Raw genomic sequence first — 15,778 nt, 5'->3', positions numbered from 1 at the left:
ACAAAAATATATACAAAGTGATTTTTTTTTTAAACAAACATTGTCGAGAATATTGTAATTAGATCTTTTGACAAAGTCACCTAAAAAATTTTAATTTGGGAGCATTTAATTCCTTACAATTTTATGTCTCCTTTTCTTCCCTGTAATAACTACTAGGAGCTGTGAAGGCTATCTCTGCTATGATTTTATGTGTGTTATCTCATTGGTCTTTAACCTTTAAGACAGCCATTCTTATTATTATTCTCATTTTTGGTGAGAAAACTGAGGCTCTGGGAATTGTAAGTAGCTTGCTAAGGGTCCAGAGCTAGCAAGCAAAAGAGGATTCAAATACAAGTCTGAAGGACTCCAAATTCCTTGCCCCTTAAAACACATCATGCTGCTTCCTTTATGAAATCCACTGGCTTTTGTTAAGGAATGATGGGGGATGTAGGGAGGAAGATAATTGAGCAACGACAAAATAGGGAAAACGGGGTATAGTGAGCTCTAGGGAGAAGAGGCCTAGAACCAAATTCATTTTCTTGGAAACCAGAATCAATTATTTTGGAAATTTTAAGGATTTCCTCAGTCACTGAGATTTCTTCACATCTGTTCTACCTTCCTTGTTTCCCTAAAATTACTAGAATATAAAAAAAAATCTGAAAATAATTTTAAAAATTGCATTTGTGCTAAGAAATCTAGGAAAAGAGAGAAACAGTGGAACTCTTTCTCCTGGCAGCTGCTTTGATTAGGATAAAAGAGGGGGAAAGATTGCTGGAAGCATCAATGAGAAGGGGTCCAGAATGTTCTTAACAATGTGTTCTCGGCTCTCAAATTCCAGACTCACGAACACTCAGAAAGAGATACAACAATCAGAAATGGTATGCTTATTATTTTATTGGTATATTGAAGTTAGAGCCGTGACCACAATGTTCCAGTGGTATGGTTCTTTGAAATACTGCTGTCTGCTTATTCATTTCCTGAAACAAAAAGGCAAACAATGAAGTTTATAGACAAGACTTGATCTGGCAGGAAGTGTCTAATCCTTGGCTGGTATTACCAAAGCGAGGTAGGTGAAAGCTCATCTTCTCTTCCTCTCTCCCTTCTCCCACCCCACTTTCCTTCCTAATTTCTCTTTTTTTACTATTTATACACACCTAGCACATAAGGTGCTATAAATTGTTGCTTACAATTTGAGGAAAAAATTATTCTTAGGTCGTTTTTGTTTTGTTACTGTTGAAAATGTTCAGGGATATATTTACCAAGATGCTCACTGCAACATATCCTATAATAGTGAAAAAATGAAACCAGCCTAAATGTCAATTGACAAGGGTTATTAAAGAAATTAAGGTATAGCCACATAACAGGGTAGAAAACTAAAGTGAAATGAACAAAAAGAGAGCACTGAGAAGATCAATATATCTCGATGAACTGATGAGAAAATTTTCTAAGACATAGGTTATTATTAATAAACAACATACAGACCTGCATATAAAGTAAGATACTATTTGTGGGGAAAAAGGATTATATATGCTTATATGTACATATATATTTCCCTGAGGCTGTCCAAAGGAATGAATGATGGTGGATTTGGTGAAAGTGTGAAGAGATAAAAATGAGATATACTTTTAAGATTTAGCTTTAAACCTTTCTGTTCAGTTGTTTTTCTTTTTATTTACTTATTTTTGAGATGGAGTCTTACTTCTGTCTCCCAGGCTGGAGTTCAGTGGTGCGATCTTTGCTCACCACAACCTCCATCTCCTGGGTTCAAGTGATTCTCCTGCTTCAGCCTCCCAAAGTGCTGGGATTACAGGCGTGAGCCACCATGCCCGGGCTCGTTGTTGTTTTTTTAAAACCTTGTTCATGTATTCATTTAAAAGTAAATATGGCCAGGCACCGTGGCTTATGCCTGTAATCTCAGCACTTTGGGAGGCTAGGTGGGCGGATCACCTGAAGTCATGAGTTTGAGACCAGCCTGGCCAACATGGTGAAACCAAAAAATAAAATACTAAAAATACAAAATTTAGCAGGTCGTGGTGGAGTGTGCCTGTAGCCCCAGCTGCTGCAGAGGCTGAGGCAGGAGAATTGTTGGAACCCAGGAGGTGGAGGTTGTGGTGCCACTGCTCTCCAGCCTGGGTGACAGAGTGAGACTCCTTTAAAAAAATAAAAAGTATTTATGTACAAAACTAGTTAATATTTAGCAGCATCAAGTTCAGGTACCATTTGGCTGAGATACTGGACCTGAGAGGCTGGTGTGAGACAGGAAAGTGCAAAGGGCTCAGGTGCAAACCCACGATGGCAAGTGCTGGTGTCTGGGCACAGGAAGAGGAGGAGCGCTGGAGAGAGAAGACAGCCTGTGTCCTCATTACAACTCAGTTTAAGACAGGGAAGTGTTAAGAAAATGGGAATTTTGAAGCAGGGTTTCTCAATATCAGCATTACTTTGGAGAGCTTGTTAAAAATACAGAGACTTGCAATTCTGTCTCACAATATCTGAACAGAAATCTTTTGAAGTGGATGGAGTTCAGGACGATGAAATTTCAACATATTTATAGACAATTCATCAACACAATAAAGTCTGAGAAGTGTAACAGTGAGGCCCTTTGATTGAGAATAAATTTGAATCATACCTGCTAAATATAAGTGCTATATTACTGGGGTATCTGGGTGCATTTTGGTGCAAAAAATTTTGAAATTAATTCACGATATTTCTTAATTAATATATATTTTCCATGAACATTTTATAGACCCACTGCATTACAAGAAGGTGTCCTAATACAATAAGGTTTGCTACAGGTAACTGATTTTTCCAGGTGACTAGGCAGATTGATTTTTTGTTTTTCTTCTGGCATATACTGGGTGAGGAATTCCTTTTGTTTAGATTTTTTTTTTTGTTTTGGTGAGAAATGAATCAAAATTTTGGTCACTTAAAATGGTATCCACAATTTAGCCAATGTCTATTGAGAAAAGTACATGTAAGCATGCATAAGGAAGCACTTCCTGATCTTCTTTGCCAGTAATTTTTTTTCATTTAAAAAGAAGATATTACTCATCTCTATGACTAATCTTATACAAAGATGAAGAAGGACAGGGAAATGCAGAAACCTATGTAAATGTGGTTATGATTTAGAAACACACTTAGGAAAATAGTTTTTTGTCACTTCACCTGGCCAGGTCTTAAGAAAAGCTATACTTTAAGCAGGTCCTAAAACTAGTACTGAGTTTGTTCTCTGGATCTAATTTCTCTCACTTTCTTGAAAATAAACAAATATGTTAATAAATGCTAAGAGCAGTGCAACGAAGTAGGCAAGAATTGAGGCTCTGGAGACTGATCACCATTGACACCACTTACTACCTTTATAACAATATTGGCATGTGCTTATTACTACCTAATAAGATGGTTCTGAAGATTATATGGCACATAGTCAGTATTTGATAAATATTTCCTATTATCATCAGTCATGCTACAATAGGCTTGTAGAATACAAATGAACTAATATAATTGTGAAAGGTATGCTTATGAAGACTCAACTGTAAGTCAAAATATGAGAACTACTATCATAACAGTGTAGCCAGAATTTTTAGAAAAATCTAAGCAAAGTATACTTCTCAGAGACAATTGTGTTGAATTGTTAACTGTGTAGTCATAATGCTTAGTTCATTCAATGGATACTACTGTTCCAAACAGAAGAACCCCCCTCAGACCACAGTGACTCAATGCAATTCACTATCAGGATAAGTTTATTCACTCTGTCCATGTTCATCTTCTGGGCAAACCACGCTTTAGCTGTTTGAGACAAACTAGTGCATTGTAAAGTTGAAGATAACTCTTCTTTCTGTCCCATGCAAAGAGCTTTTCAGTCTTTGAGAAAGACACATGTGGGTGTGAAAAAACTGACGTGTGAACTTTACAAAATCTTACTAGAAGGAAAATTAGGAAAACTTAGAGGATATTAAGGAAGAAGGTAATATCTAATTTCTATTATTAAAAGCTCACACTGACTATTGTGAGGAGAAGTGATATGGAATGTGGTGATAGCAGGAAGGTTACCAAGACCAGCTAGGGGCTGTTCTAGTCCTCCGAGAGAGAGGGTCGTGGCCTCAATCAGAGCCCTGTATTAGAGATTATGCAAGGGGTCATCTTGGGATGTATTTTGAGGTGGAGCCCACTGTATTTGCTTAGGTGCAATGCTTGATGGGGAGTGAAAAGTAAAAAGTGACTCCTATATTCTTGAAAACTCTGTAAAAAATGTTATTGTCTTAGTAAAGATTAGGAGGTATCATGGGATGCATTCTTTTTACCCATATTTATACTTTGAAGTCCTATCCCTGTATCTCAGAATATGATTGTGTTTGGAAACAGGGTCTTTTAATAGAGGTAATTAAATTAAAATCAGGCTATCAAAATGGTCCCAATCTAATCAGACTCCTGTTTTTATAAGAAAGGAAGTTTTGGTCACACAGAGGGATAGCAGGGGTGCATGTGTACCTAGGAATCCACATGTGAACACGAAGCAAAAAAAAAAAAAAAAAAAATAGCCAACTTGAAGCCAAGAAGAGACATCTTAGAAGAACTGAACCTGTTAACACCTTGATCATGGGCTGTGAGCCTCCAGAACTGTGAGGAAATCAACATCTGTTGTTTAAGCTACCCAGTGTGTGGTACTTTTTTAGGGCAAACGTAACAAACTATGCAGGGGAGAGCAGTTTTAGGATGTGGAAATCAAGACTCTTGTTTGGAACATGTTATGTTTGCATCCATATTAGAAGGCAAGTGGATTGCTGAGAGCTTCAACTGACTGAAAGGTGCCTGAGCTCCTGCTGCAGACCTGCTCCTTAATTTGACCCATCCTCACTCTTCTGTCACCTCTGTTTTATTTGTGTGTGGAGAGTTCATAGCTGATATTTATTCTTCCCTAATACACTAATCTCTTTCACTCATTGCTGACATTGGAAAATGTCAGGGAAAGGGCCTGAGCTAAGTGATATTTGAAGGCAATGCCTGCTGTCTTCCCGTAAGGGGAAGGAGAAGCCAAGGGGAAGCCTTACTTCACCAGGATTACCACTTCTACAGCAACCTATGCAATGAGGCAAGTCTGCGAGGCACTCCCGTCTGCTCCTTCCCTCTGATCTTCCTTTCCTACTTGAAGGTCCACTGTAAGTCACTAGACAGGAGCATTCATCTCCAGTTCCCCTGTCCAAATGGTGTGGGTAGAAACCAATGACCATCATCCCACTACCATTAGCATATCTGCTAGGCCAAGCCAGCCTACGACTGTTTTATTATCACATAGCCAAAGAAGAATTGCCAAATGGTAATATATTTCCTATTTAGCAAACATCCCTAATATGCCAGAGCGGGTCAGGGAGGAAAACAACAATCTGCCTGATCACCAGCCAATGGCAGAGGAATCTGCAACAAGCCTCATTGTATGAGGAGGACTTCCAATACTATAAGGGGTCTTCAAACTCTTTGTGGAAAATACATTATCATTTAAAAAAATTAAGTGTGTATATGAAAATTTTTAGTACCAAAATAGATTTGTACTTACTTGTTGCAACATGTCTGAACAGGATCTAGTTCAGGCACTAAGATGGTTGAGACAGCAGTTTGAAAACAGCCTCTATCAGAGCAGCAAATATTCTACTAAAATTGCAGCAAGAACAAATATCAAGCTTATGATGGAGCTTGGGTGGAGGGATGGTGATATCGCTGATGCATTACAAAATATTTGTGCCCAAGTAGATCAGCCCTTCACAAATGGATAACTCATTTTAAGAAGTGATGACATGATGGTGAAGGTGAACCTTGCAGCAGTAAACCATCCACATCAACTTATGGGCAAAAATTTTATCTTCTTTAGGCCCAGTTGAAGAGGTCTGATAATTAACAGCAGAAACAAGAGATAGCACAAGAAGAAAATCAATTGGTTCAGATTACATATTTTTTTTTTCTGGCTGAAAATTAACGTTGAGCAAACTATCCACTTGATGGGGGCAAAACTGCTGTACCTAAGTCAGCTACAGACAAGTACAGAAGGTTCAGCGAAAACTTTAACAAGTAGGATCCAGATCCTAAAGCGTTTCTTTGAAGAGTTGTAACAGGAAATCAAACATGGCTTTACCAGTGCCATCCTAAGGGAAAACACAGTCAAAGCAGTGGCCACCCCAAGGTGGGAGTTGTCTAGTCTAAGTACATGCAACAAGAGCAAACATCATGGCAACAGTGTTTATGGATGCTCAGGGTATGTTGGCTGTTAACTTTCTGGAGGGTCAAAGTATGATAACATCGATATATGGGAGAGTTTGGAGTTTGGAGAAAGCCAAATCTTTAGCAGATAAATGGATGAGATCAGATGCCTAGGGATTTTCCATCAGAAGTCTGGTAAAATTGCCCCTGTTTCATGAGAGGAATGAGCAGGAGCATTGTGGGGATGGACAAGGAGTCTCTGCTGAAGGTTTTCTGGGAATTTATCTGCTAAAGTTTTGGTTAACTTTCTCCAAGCTCTCTTACAACTCGGTGTTATCATTCTAAGTGCAGTATCTTAGGGCTGGAAAATAAACATCCTATGTTCTCATTCATAAATCTTAGCTAAGGTATGAGGATACAAAGGCATAAGAATGACTGAATGGGCCGGGCATGGCAGTTCAAGCCTGTAATTCTAGCACTTTGGGAGGTCGAGGCAGGCGGATCATCTGAGGTCAGGAGTTCAAGACCAGCCTGACCAACATGGTGAAACCCTGTCTCTACTAAAAAACAAAAAAAGAAAAAGAAAAAGAAAAAAAGTTAGCCGGGCATGGTGGCACACAGCTGTAATTCCAGCTACTTGGGAGGCTGAGGCAGGAGAATTGCTTGAATATGGGAGATGGAGCCAAGATCGTGCCACTGTACTCAAGCCTAGGCAACAGAGCAAGACTCTGTCTAAAAAAAAAAGGGACACAATGAATTTTGGGAACTCAGAGGGAAATGCTGAGAAGGGGGTGAGGGATAGAAGACTACAAACTGGGTGCAGTGTATAACCCCCAGATGATGGGTGCACCAAAATCTCACAAATCACCACTAAAGAACTTACTCATGTAACCAAACACCAACTGTTCCCCAATAACTTATGGAAATAAAAAAGAAAAAAAAAAAAAAAAGAAAATCACTAGGCTTCCAACTTACAGTACTGATGCAGTTTCTTTTGATTTCTTTTTTTTCCCTAATATTAAAAAATCTTTAAAGTACACTCTGTTTTCTTCAGTTAATAATGTAAAAAGACTACATGTATATGGTGAAATTCCCAGGACCTTCAGTTCTTTGTAGATAAGGTAAATTATTAGTAGAAGCACTTACAAAAGCTTCTTGAATGTGATGGAACTAATGTTAAGAAATAAAGTTTATAATGTCTAGTTTCATATTGTAATTACATTCTTCCACAAACTTTTTGAAATCTCCTTATATTCTCAAACACTTCGGGAAGAGCGGGAGCAGATTCTTAAGTGTACAACACAGGATCCACTCATCCCACCGATGAAGTGGCCTGTCTTTAGGATTTCCAGTCACACTCACCCACCATACCTCTAACAAGGCCATCCTGAAGTTATCATTATCCCTGAAAAGAACTGAATGACAGCACAAGACTTATTCAAGGCCTGAAATGGTAAGTGGCAGCTGTTGATACTGACTATCCTATACTTTCCATGAAGAAGATGAAAGGATGGGGAGGAACTACTTGATATAACAGAAAAGTCAGCAGATGAAATGAGAGCTACCAACACAAACTAAGAAGACTTTGGAAACACAGCATGTTAATTCAAAATTTAAAAGGAAAAAAATAAAATGAAAGGAGTAAGAAGAATTATAGATGCTTACTTAGAAGACTATATTTAAAAATGTTCCCAAGATTTATTTTAAAAGAAGCCAGGTATGAGATGAAAAATAAAAACTTGGGAAATTGATTTAGAGCACAGCATGTTAACAAATACGTTTTAGAAAGAGAGTGGGGAAGAAGTAGTTTCAGAATACTGCAAAAAGAAAAAAATCTTCTGTGCGGAAGAACAATCTGGGAAACTGCATAGGTGCTAAGAAATAGACCAATGAAATACACTTGAGGCTTTTAAGTGGTTACCAGACTATGTTATTTGAGTGTATAATTGTGGCCCCTCATTATAAATGGGAGTGATTAAAAATTTTTCTTAGAAGAATAACTGGGCACACAGACAGTGTCCTTTTCAGCTCTACCATCACTTCTGTTTTTTTTTTGTCTGGTGAGTGCATAGCTGATATTTATGCTTTCCTGATACACTTTACTCACTGCTGACATTGGAGAAGATCAGGGAGAAGGCCTGAGAAGAGTGACCTTTAGGGACATTTCTATTCTCTTCCTGTACTCTCCTGCCAAGGACCAGTCAGTCTTACATCAGGCCTGCAGCAACCTCAGTTGGTGATAATATCAGGCAATGTCAGCCTGGCCTCTTTGCTGCTCCTTGTCTCTCACATTCCTTTGCTGCCTGATAGTCTAACTTAAGCCACCTAAGCAGGATTGCTCTTCCCCAGTTCCTATGGAAACAGTGTCTGGTGAGACCAGAGACACAAATCTCCATAATACAGTGGGATCTGCTGGGACCAAGCAACTACTCTCTGCCTAAGAGAAAACTCATGAAGCTCAGCTAGAACCAACCCACTTTCCATAGAGCCAGAAAGAATTGACAATTAGTAATGTATTCCTCTTTCCAGTACATCTATATTTATGCCAGGAAAAATACCAATCTGCCTGGTTCTCTTGCAAGGGCAAAGTTACCCGTAGGAAAGCCTTTGTATTAGGAAGTCTCCCTGTACTATCACCCACAACCCTTCAGAAGGGCCAGATCAGACCCTCATCAGCACAGCCCAGGATCCACTCATCCACAATGGTCAAGAGGCCTGTTTTTAGGATTTCCTGTCACACACCCTCTCTACCCCCATCATACCTCCAGCCAAGCTGTCCTCAAATTAACACCAGTCATGCACAAAATGTGAACTATTACACAAGACACACAGAAGGTCTAAGTGGAAAATGTCAGCTGTTGATACTGACTAATCTGTATGTTCCATGAACTAATGAGCAAGGATTTAAAAGATAGAAGAATCAGCAGCTGAAAGAAGTGCTAACAATGCAGGACTCTGATAGGGCTTTTTGGAAACACAACATTTATCGTGAAATTACACAGACAGGAATGAAAAAAGGTGGTGAGGGGTACTATATCCTATTACTTAGAAGATTAAATAAAGGAAATCTCACCAAATTCTTGGGGGAAAAAGCCAGATATATAATAAAAAATATACATAATGAACTTGACTCAGGAAATAAAATATGAATAAAGATGTAGTAGAAAGAACGTGGGGAGTAATGCCTATCAGAATATTGTAGACAAAAATACTCTTTGTGGAAGAACAATCTGAGGAAACAGGCACCACAAATACTGACTAAACCAAGAAAACCAATACAATGCAATTGAGGCTTCGATGGTGGTATCTGATTATCTTATTTGAGTGTAGAATTGTGGCCACTTAATTATCAGTGGTAGGAATTTGATATAATTCCTAAAAGAAATGAAGCAGTGGGTGAATTTTTTTTTTCACCATCAACTTTTTATTGTCATGTTAAATATTTATTTCACCGTGGTATCATGCTGGTGGATGAGCAGTGATTTGGATAGATATTGTCCCTTCCTTTCAGGGACTTGGGATCCAAGACTGACATATCATTGTGAATAGACACAAAAAGGAAATATATGGCTGCATGCTTTGCACAAGTAAACACAGGGATGTCTTCCCTCCATCACCTAGGGATGTTATATACTTTGTAGGTGAACAGTAGCAATATCTTAGTTCCAGGCTCCCTCTTGTTACTTCACTCATAGTACACAGCATCCCATTGTCATTAATTGTGTTGTGAGGCCAAACCTTTTCTTCCTGTTAGTCCAAATAAAATTAGTAGGCATATCTATTGCAAAAGAAATGATGACATACCTGCCAAAACTAAGAAGACCTAAAAAGTCCTCTTCTGTGTGCCTTCTCTGGGCTGTAACAATGTATAAAACCCTCTAGCACAGTGAGGGACATGGCAGGCACTTGAAGAATTTATTTTTGCCTCAGTTTTTTATTGTGAAAAATTTTGCACACACAGAAATGTTGAAAAAATTGTATCATACCCCATAAACTCTTCACCTAGATTGAATGATGTTTCATCATTTACCTTAGTTGCTTGTTTCTTTCTAGGGGTGTGTGTGTGTGTGTGTGTGTATATATATTGCTTGTTTCTTTCTAGGGGTGTGTGTGTGTGTGTGTGTGTGTGTATATATATTTCACCATGGTGTCATATATAGATATATAATATATATATAATTTATTGTTAAACTATTTGAAAGTAAGTTGCAGATATCTTGACACTCTGTCACTAAATGCTTCAGCCTGCAGCTCTGAAGAACAAGGACACTCTCTTATACGTCAACAATACCATTATCACCTCCTGCATCAGAAACTCGAATTCAGTGATTCCACAATATCATCTAATAGTTAATCCACATTCACATTCCCCAATTCTTCCAAATACTTCTTTCTGTCTTTCTTGTTTCCAAACTAGACGTTAATCAAGTGTTGCACATTGCATTCCATTGAGTCTCTTTAGTTTGTTTTGATCTAGAAGAGTTCCCTCATTCACGCATTCATTCTTTCATTCATTTATTCATACATTTTTATAACACTGATATGTTTTTTTAAAATTTGTTTTTTTTGTTATACTTTAAATTCTACGGTACATGTGCACAACGTGCAGGTTGTTACATATGTATACATGTGCCGTGTTGGTGTGCTGCACCCATTAACTCGTCATTTACATTGGGTATATCTCCTAATGCTATCCGTCGCCCCTCCCCCATCCCACAACAGGCCCCAGTGTGTGATATTCCCCTCCCTGTGTCCAAGTGTTCTCATTGTCCAATTCCCATCTATGGTGAGAACATGCAGTGTTTGTTTTTTTTGTCCTTGCAATAGTTTGCTGAGAATGATGCTTTCCAGCTTCATCCATGTCCCTACAGAGGACATGAACTCATCCTTTTTTATGGCTGCATAGTATTCCATGGTGTATATGTGCCACATTTTCTTAATCCCGTCTATCATTGATGGGCATTTGGGTTGGTTCCAAGTCTTTGCTATTGTAAATAGAATTCCCTTTCCCAGCCAACAGAAGCTGTGACAGACGGCACCGGGAAAATCAGGTCACTCCCACCCTAATACTGCGCTTTTCTAATGATCTTGGCAAATGGCACAGGAGTGGGTGAATTTTATAGAATATTCTAGAGAAAGGGAAGACCATGAAGGAAGCTTTAGCGACATAACATCGCCTGGCTCCCTCACAGAACTCTGTATTCAGTTTTCTCAGGTCTAGAAATCTCCAAGTGGTTTCTGTGTTCATTTTGCATTAATAACCCCTAAAAATACTTTAAAATACACAATTTCAGCCTTCCTGTGTTGTACAGCACCAAGCTTTGCCTAAGCTGAGTCAGATCCACAGAAGCTTGAACAATATCTGTAGCCTGAGCAGGCTGCGGGGCAGCATTCTGTCATCTATGTGTGTCCCGGAGTGTGCTGTCCTCACACATCTCACAGATAGCAGAAGCCATCTCTATCGCATCAAAAATTTAGCTAAATATGAAAATATCTGTACATACACATCACAAGAAATGGAAATAGGGCATAAAAAGATCCAGAGATATTGACCATCTTCACTGCTGGCTGTAGCATCACTGCTCACACACACATAAACAGAAATAAGTAGCCCAGTGAAAAGTGGATAATAGTCTTACCTATAAGACTGAAACTCTAATGATATCTAAAGTTCAATTATGACACAGTGCTGATGGCTTGGACACAGTTCCTTTAAAACCATTGTTCATGTCACAGTTGTACCTTTTAGAAATAAGACACTAACAACATATCCGACCCAACTCATCCCTCTGGGCTAGAGTATCAAAGAAAGATAAGGGATACACCTGACCTGCAGTGAGCAAAGCAGAGCCCAGTCTCTGAGGTGGTGAGGCCCCCCAGTGTGGAGCTGAGAGAAGCTGCCATTGTTTTACTTCTCTTTATAAGGGGCTGCCCCCGTCCTCCCAGCACACAGTGTGAGAACCCAACTCCAGAAGAGCCTCCTGCAGATGCTGTTGATTCTGCTGTCAGTGGCCCTGCTGGCCCTGAGCTCAGCTCAGAACTTACATGAAGGTAAAACAGAAGGGGAAGAGGATACAATGACTCTGCGTGGGGCTTAGGAGGTGATAATGGTAATTAGGGGGAAGAGAAGAGAATGAAAACCCAGATGGGGCTGCAGAGTTTTCAGGCCTGGGATCAGGAGACCGATTGCACCCTCATTCCACACTAAGGGTTTCTAATTTATTTAACGTACAATGAAATCCAATAAACAGTTTGTTCCAGGGGAATGAGAAGGTAAGATTTGCATTTATAGAGAGATACGATTGTGCTGTGAAGGATGCAGTGGAAAATGCAAGGCAGATTCAGGGAAGTCCAGCTGTGAACAACCTATACTGATCTCAGGAAGTATAGAGGATGATGGTGGCCTTGCTGTGCAGTGAATCAGCATCGATGATGGAATAAATACATCTGTACTGGAAGAGAGACAGAGAATTGGATGGGTTACTTGTCTCTGTCTAACTAGGGCTCACAGAAATATCAGAATAACCAATCATTGTCATTTTCTCTCCCTATGTAGAGGTATTTCAATGTGCTGGGAGTGGTATGGAGTGGGTGTATTGTGATTACTTCTGGTTATATAATTGAGAAGCATGCATGCAGAAGCAATGTATTTCTAGGAGGTGGAGGGCATAAGAATATCAAACTATCACATTGAAGTCCTGGCATGTGTAAACTAAGAATCAGCATTAAGTCTTGAGGATGCCAGGGAGGGAAAAAAGGGGCTCTTCTATGTTGAGTTCATGGCTGCTGCTCTGTCGTAAGAACCCTGCCTCTTCTTACACCTTCCTCCCTTTCAGCAGCTTCACAGACAGTGGCTGACGGGTTAACTTAGGAGATGCATGGGGTGTGGTGACAAGACTCTTTTCCCTGTAGAACACTTGTGAGTCTTGAAAGATTCGAGATGTAACTTTTCCCATCGTCCTGTGCTTCTCTTCTAGATGTCGGCCAGGAAGAATCTCCCTCCCTAATATCAGGTAAATCCCAGTTTATTCTCAATCTGTTTTGACTGTCTTTTTCTGCTGATGAATGGATCAGCTCTCCAGTGTCTTCTTATCAACATTAACCTTTCAGGAATTGATGAATATTAGTGCCCCTAATAATACAGGCAATCTTCCTGCAACCCTGATTCTGGGGACCGTGAGCAGCCCACAAAATTGAATGGCAGAGATGCTTGACTTAGATGTCAGCAGGAGTGGGTTGTCTCATTCCCCGACCAGGAGTGCCTGCTGGGAGATGACAGACAAATGCGCAACATCCTCATTCTGACTCTTCTTTATACGGAGAGTCCCCCAACTGCTTTGTTCTTCCCCAGCGTTCTATTCCAGTGTTCTATGTCTTTACCAAAAATGCAAAGAAATTAGTGTCTTGGTCCCATTGTTGTGCGGTTCCCCCTCAGCTTGTTACCCTAGCTGATCAAAATTTACTGCAACTATTCAGTGAATCTTGTGTGGGCTTTTACTCTGTCTTTCTCTTCTCTCTTTCTCCTCCAGAACATCAACAAGGACAACCCCAACAAGGAGGCAAGAAGCCCCAAGGTCCCCAGTCTCCTCCAGGAAATGCACAAGGACCACCCCAACAAGGAGGCAACAAACCTCAAGGTCCTCCACCTCCAGGAAAGCCACAAGGACCACCCCAAGAAGGAGACAAGAAACCTCAAGGTCCCCCACCTCCAGGAAAGCCACAAGGACCACCCAAACAAGGAGGCAACAAACCTCAAGGTCCCCCACCTCCAGGAAAGCCACAAGGACCACCCCAACAAGGAGGCAATCCCCAGCAGGCTCGGCCACCTCCTGCTGGAAGGCCCCAGGGACCACCATCCCCTCCTCAAGGGGGCAGACCCGCCGGACCTCCCCAGGGACAGTCTCCCCAGTAATCTAGGATTCAATGACAGGTATGATTCCAGTTGATTCTTCACCAAGTGCTCTAATTGCTACAGGTCTCCAGCTTTACTGTGCCAAAGAATCAACTAAAAACCCATTGACATTGTTTTGTCGTAGAACCCATTTCTAAAGATTTGTGTTCAGATATTCTGGAAATGGGTAACAAGGCCCTATATTTGTAACAAGCTCTTTAAGGAATTCTGATGTTGAGAAGCAATATTTCTAATAATCTGTCTTAAATTGTATTGGCAATGAGGAAGTAGTACCATGTTCGCTCTGGCACTCTGTTTTCTGTCCACAAACTCAGAGACCTCCCATTTAAAGTTTTCACCTGTGCACTGTTTGCTCTGTCCTGCCTCACTCCAGCCTCTTTAGTCCAGTATTCCTGCCAAGTGGTCCCTGAACTTTCAGCAGCTAAATGGTGTCTCATATTTTAAATTCTTACTTTTCAATAAGTACGTGATTAAGCTTGCAACAAATATCTAGTGGAATGAAAAAATATGAAGCTAAATTTAAAGGCATAACTCATCCTACCTGCCTTCCAGCCTTCAGAAAACTACCACCGTTAACTGTATGGCATCTTCTTTTTGAAATATTTATGTGTACATTGACAATTAGAAGAGTTTTCCCTCAGAACTAATAGCATAATTTATATGCAGGTACATATGTTAGTCATTTAAAAAATACATTTCTTTGAACATTTCCACATGAGTTTAGGAAGCTAAGTAGATCTCTTCAGTGGTTATCTGTTTGTTTTTACAATTTTATGCTACTCCATTATGTGGTATGCTGTGATTTCTTTATCCAATCCCTGTCACTGGACACTGAGGGTGGTTTCAACTTCTCACTATTATAGAATATGTTCCAGTTACCATCTGTGTAAATGTATCCCTGAACAAACTCAGCAGCAAGTAATAACAAGTTAGGAATGATCTTATCTCTTCATCACGTAAGGAATGATTTGGAGCACATTTTGTGCAATGGAAGGGCATCAAAAGAGGGAGCACACAAAAACTAAGGAAGGAAACACAGGAGGTAGAAGGGATGGGGAGAGAGGGGATGGGCTGTCATGTACTCTACTGCAGTAACTCCAGGGAGGAATTAGACATTTCCTGCCATGTCAAGTCCGGTCTATGAACGTCCTTGTCTGTTTGTTTCAGGAAGTGAAAAAGAAGATGACAGTGATTCAAATGATTCAAATGCCGTGACATTGGAGGAAGGAGGTCATAGCTCTAACTTCAATATACCAATAAAATCATCAGCTTGCAATTTCTGATTGTGGTGTCTGTTTCTCAATGTTTGTGAATGTGGGATCTGAGGACCAAGATGACATTCTAAGAACATCCAGGAACCCTTCTCCTTGATGCTCCAGGTAGCTTCCCTCCTGCTTAATCCTAATTTAGCCAGCTGCCGTGAAAAAAGGTTTTACTGTTTCTCTACTTCCCTGTTTTCTATTAATTTCCCCCCGCCGTCGATATGGAGTTTTTTTCACCCAAGCTGGAGTGCAGTGGCACATTCTTGGCCCACTGCCCCTTGCATCTCCTGGGTTCAAGGTATTCTACTGCCTCAGCTTTCCAAGTATCTGAGGTTATAGGTGCCCAGCATCATGCATGGCTAATTCTTGTATTTTTAGTAGAAATGAGATTTCACCATGTTAGCCAGGCTGGTCTCCATCTCCTGACTTCAGGTGATCC

At 40.1% G+C, this 15,778-nt stretch overlaps 1 protein-coding gene across 1 annotated transcript; it reads left to right on the top strand.

The window, feature by feature from the left end:
* The first annotated feature begins 12,136 nt into the window (after positions 1-12,136).
* Positions 12,137-15,365, top strand: LOC103881672 (basic salivary proline-rich protein 1-like). The gene is made up of 4 exons (XM_009199682.4): positions 12,137-12,216; positions 13,143-13,178; positions 13,695-14,095; positions 15,245-15,365. Exons 1-3 carry the CDS (start codon positions 12,153-12,155, stop codon positions 14,075-14,077), a joined length of 483 nt encoding a protein of 160 aa, XP_009197946.1. The 5' UTR covers positions 12,137-12,152; the 3' UTR covers positions 14,078-14,095; positions 15,245-15,365.
* Positions 15,366-15,778: the final 413 nt, after the last annotated feature.

The sequence above is a fragment of the Papio anubis genome, chromosome 9, assembly GCF_008728515.1.
Source record: "Papio anubis isolate 15944 chromosome 9, Panubis1.0, whole genome shotgun sequence".
Classification (NCBI taxonomy): domain Eukaryota; kingdom Metazoa; phylum Chordata; class Mammalia; order Primates; family Cercopithecidae; genus Papio; species Papio anubis.
Note: the sequence above shows the minus strand (reverse complement) of the source record. Positions and strands in the feature narration are given on the sequence as shown.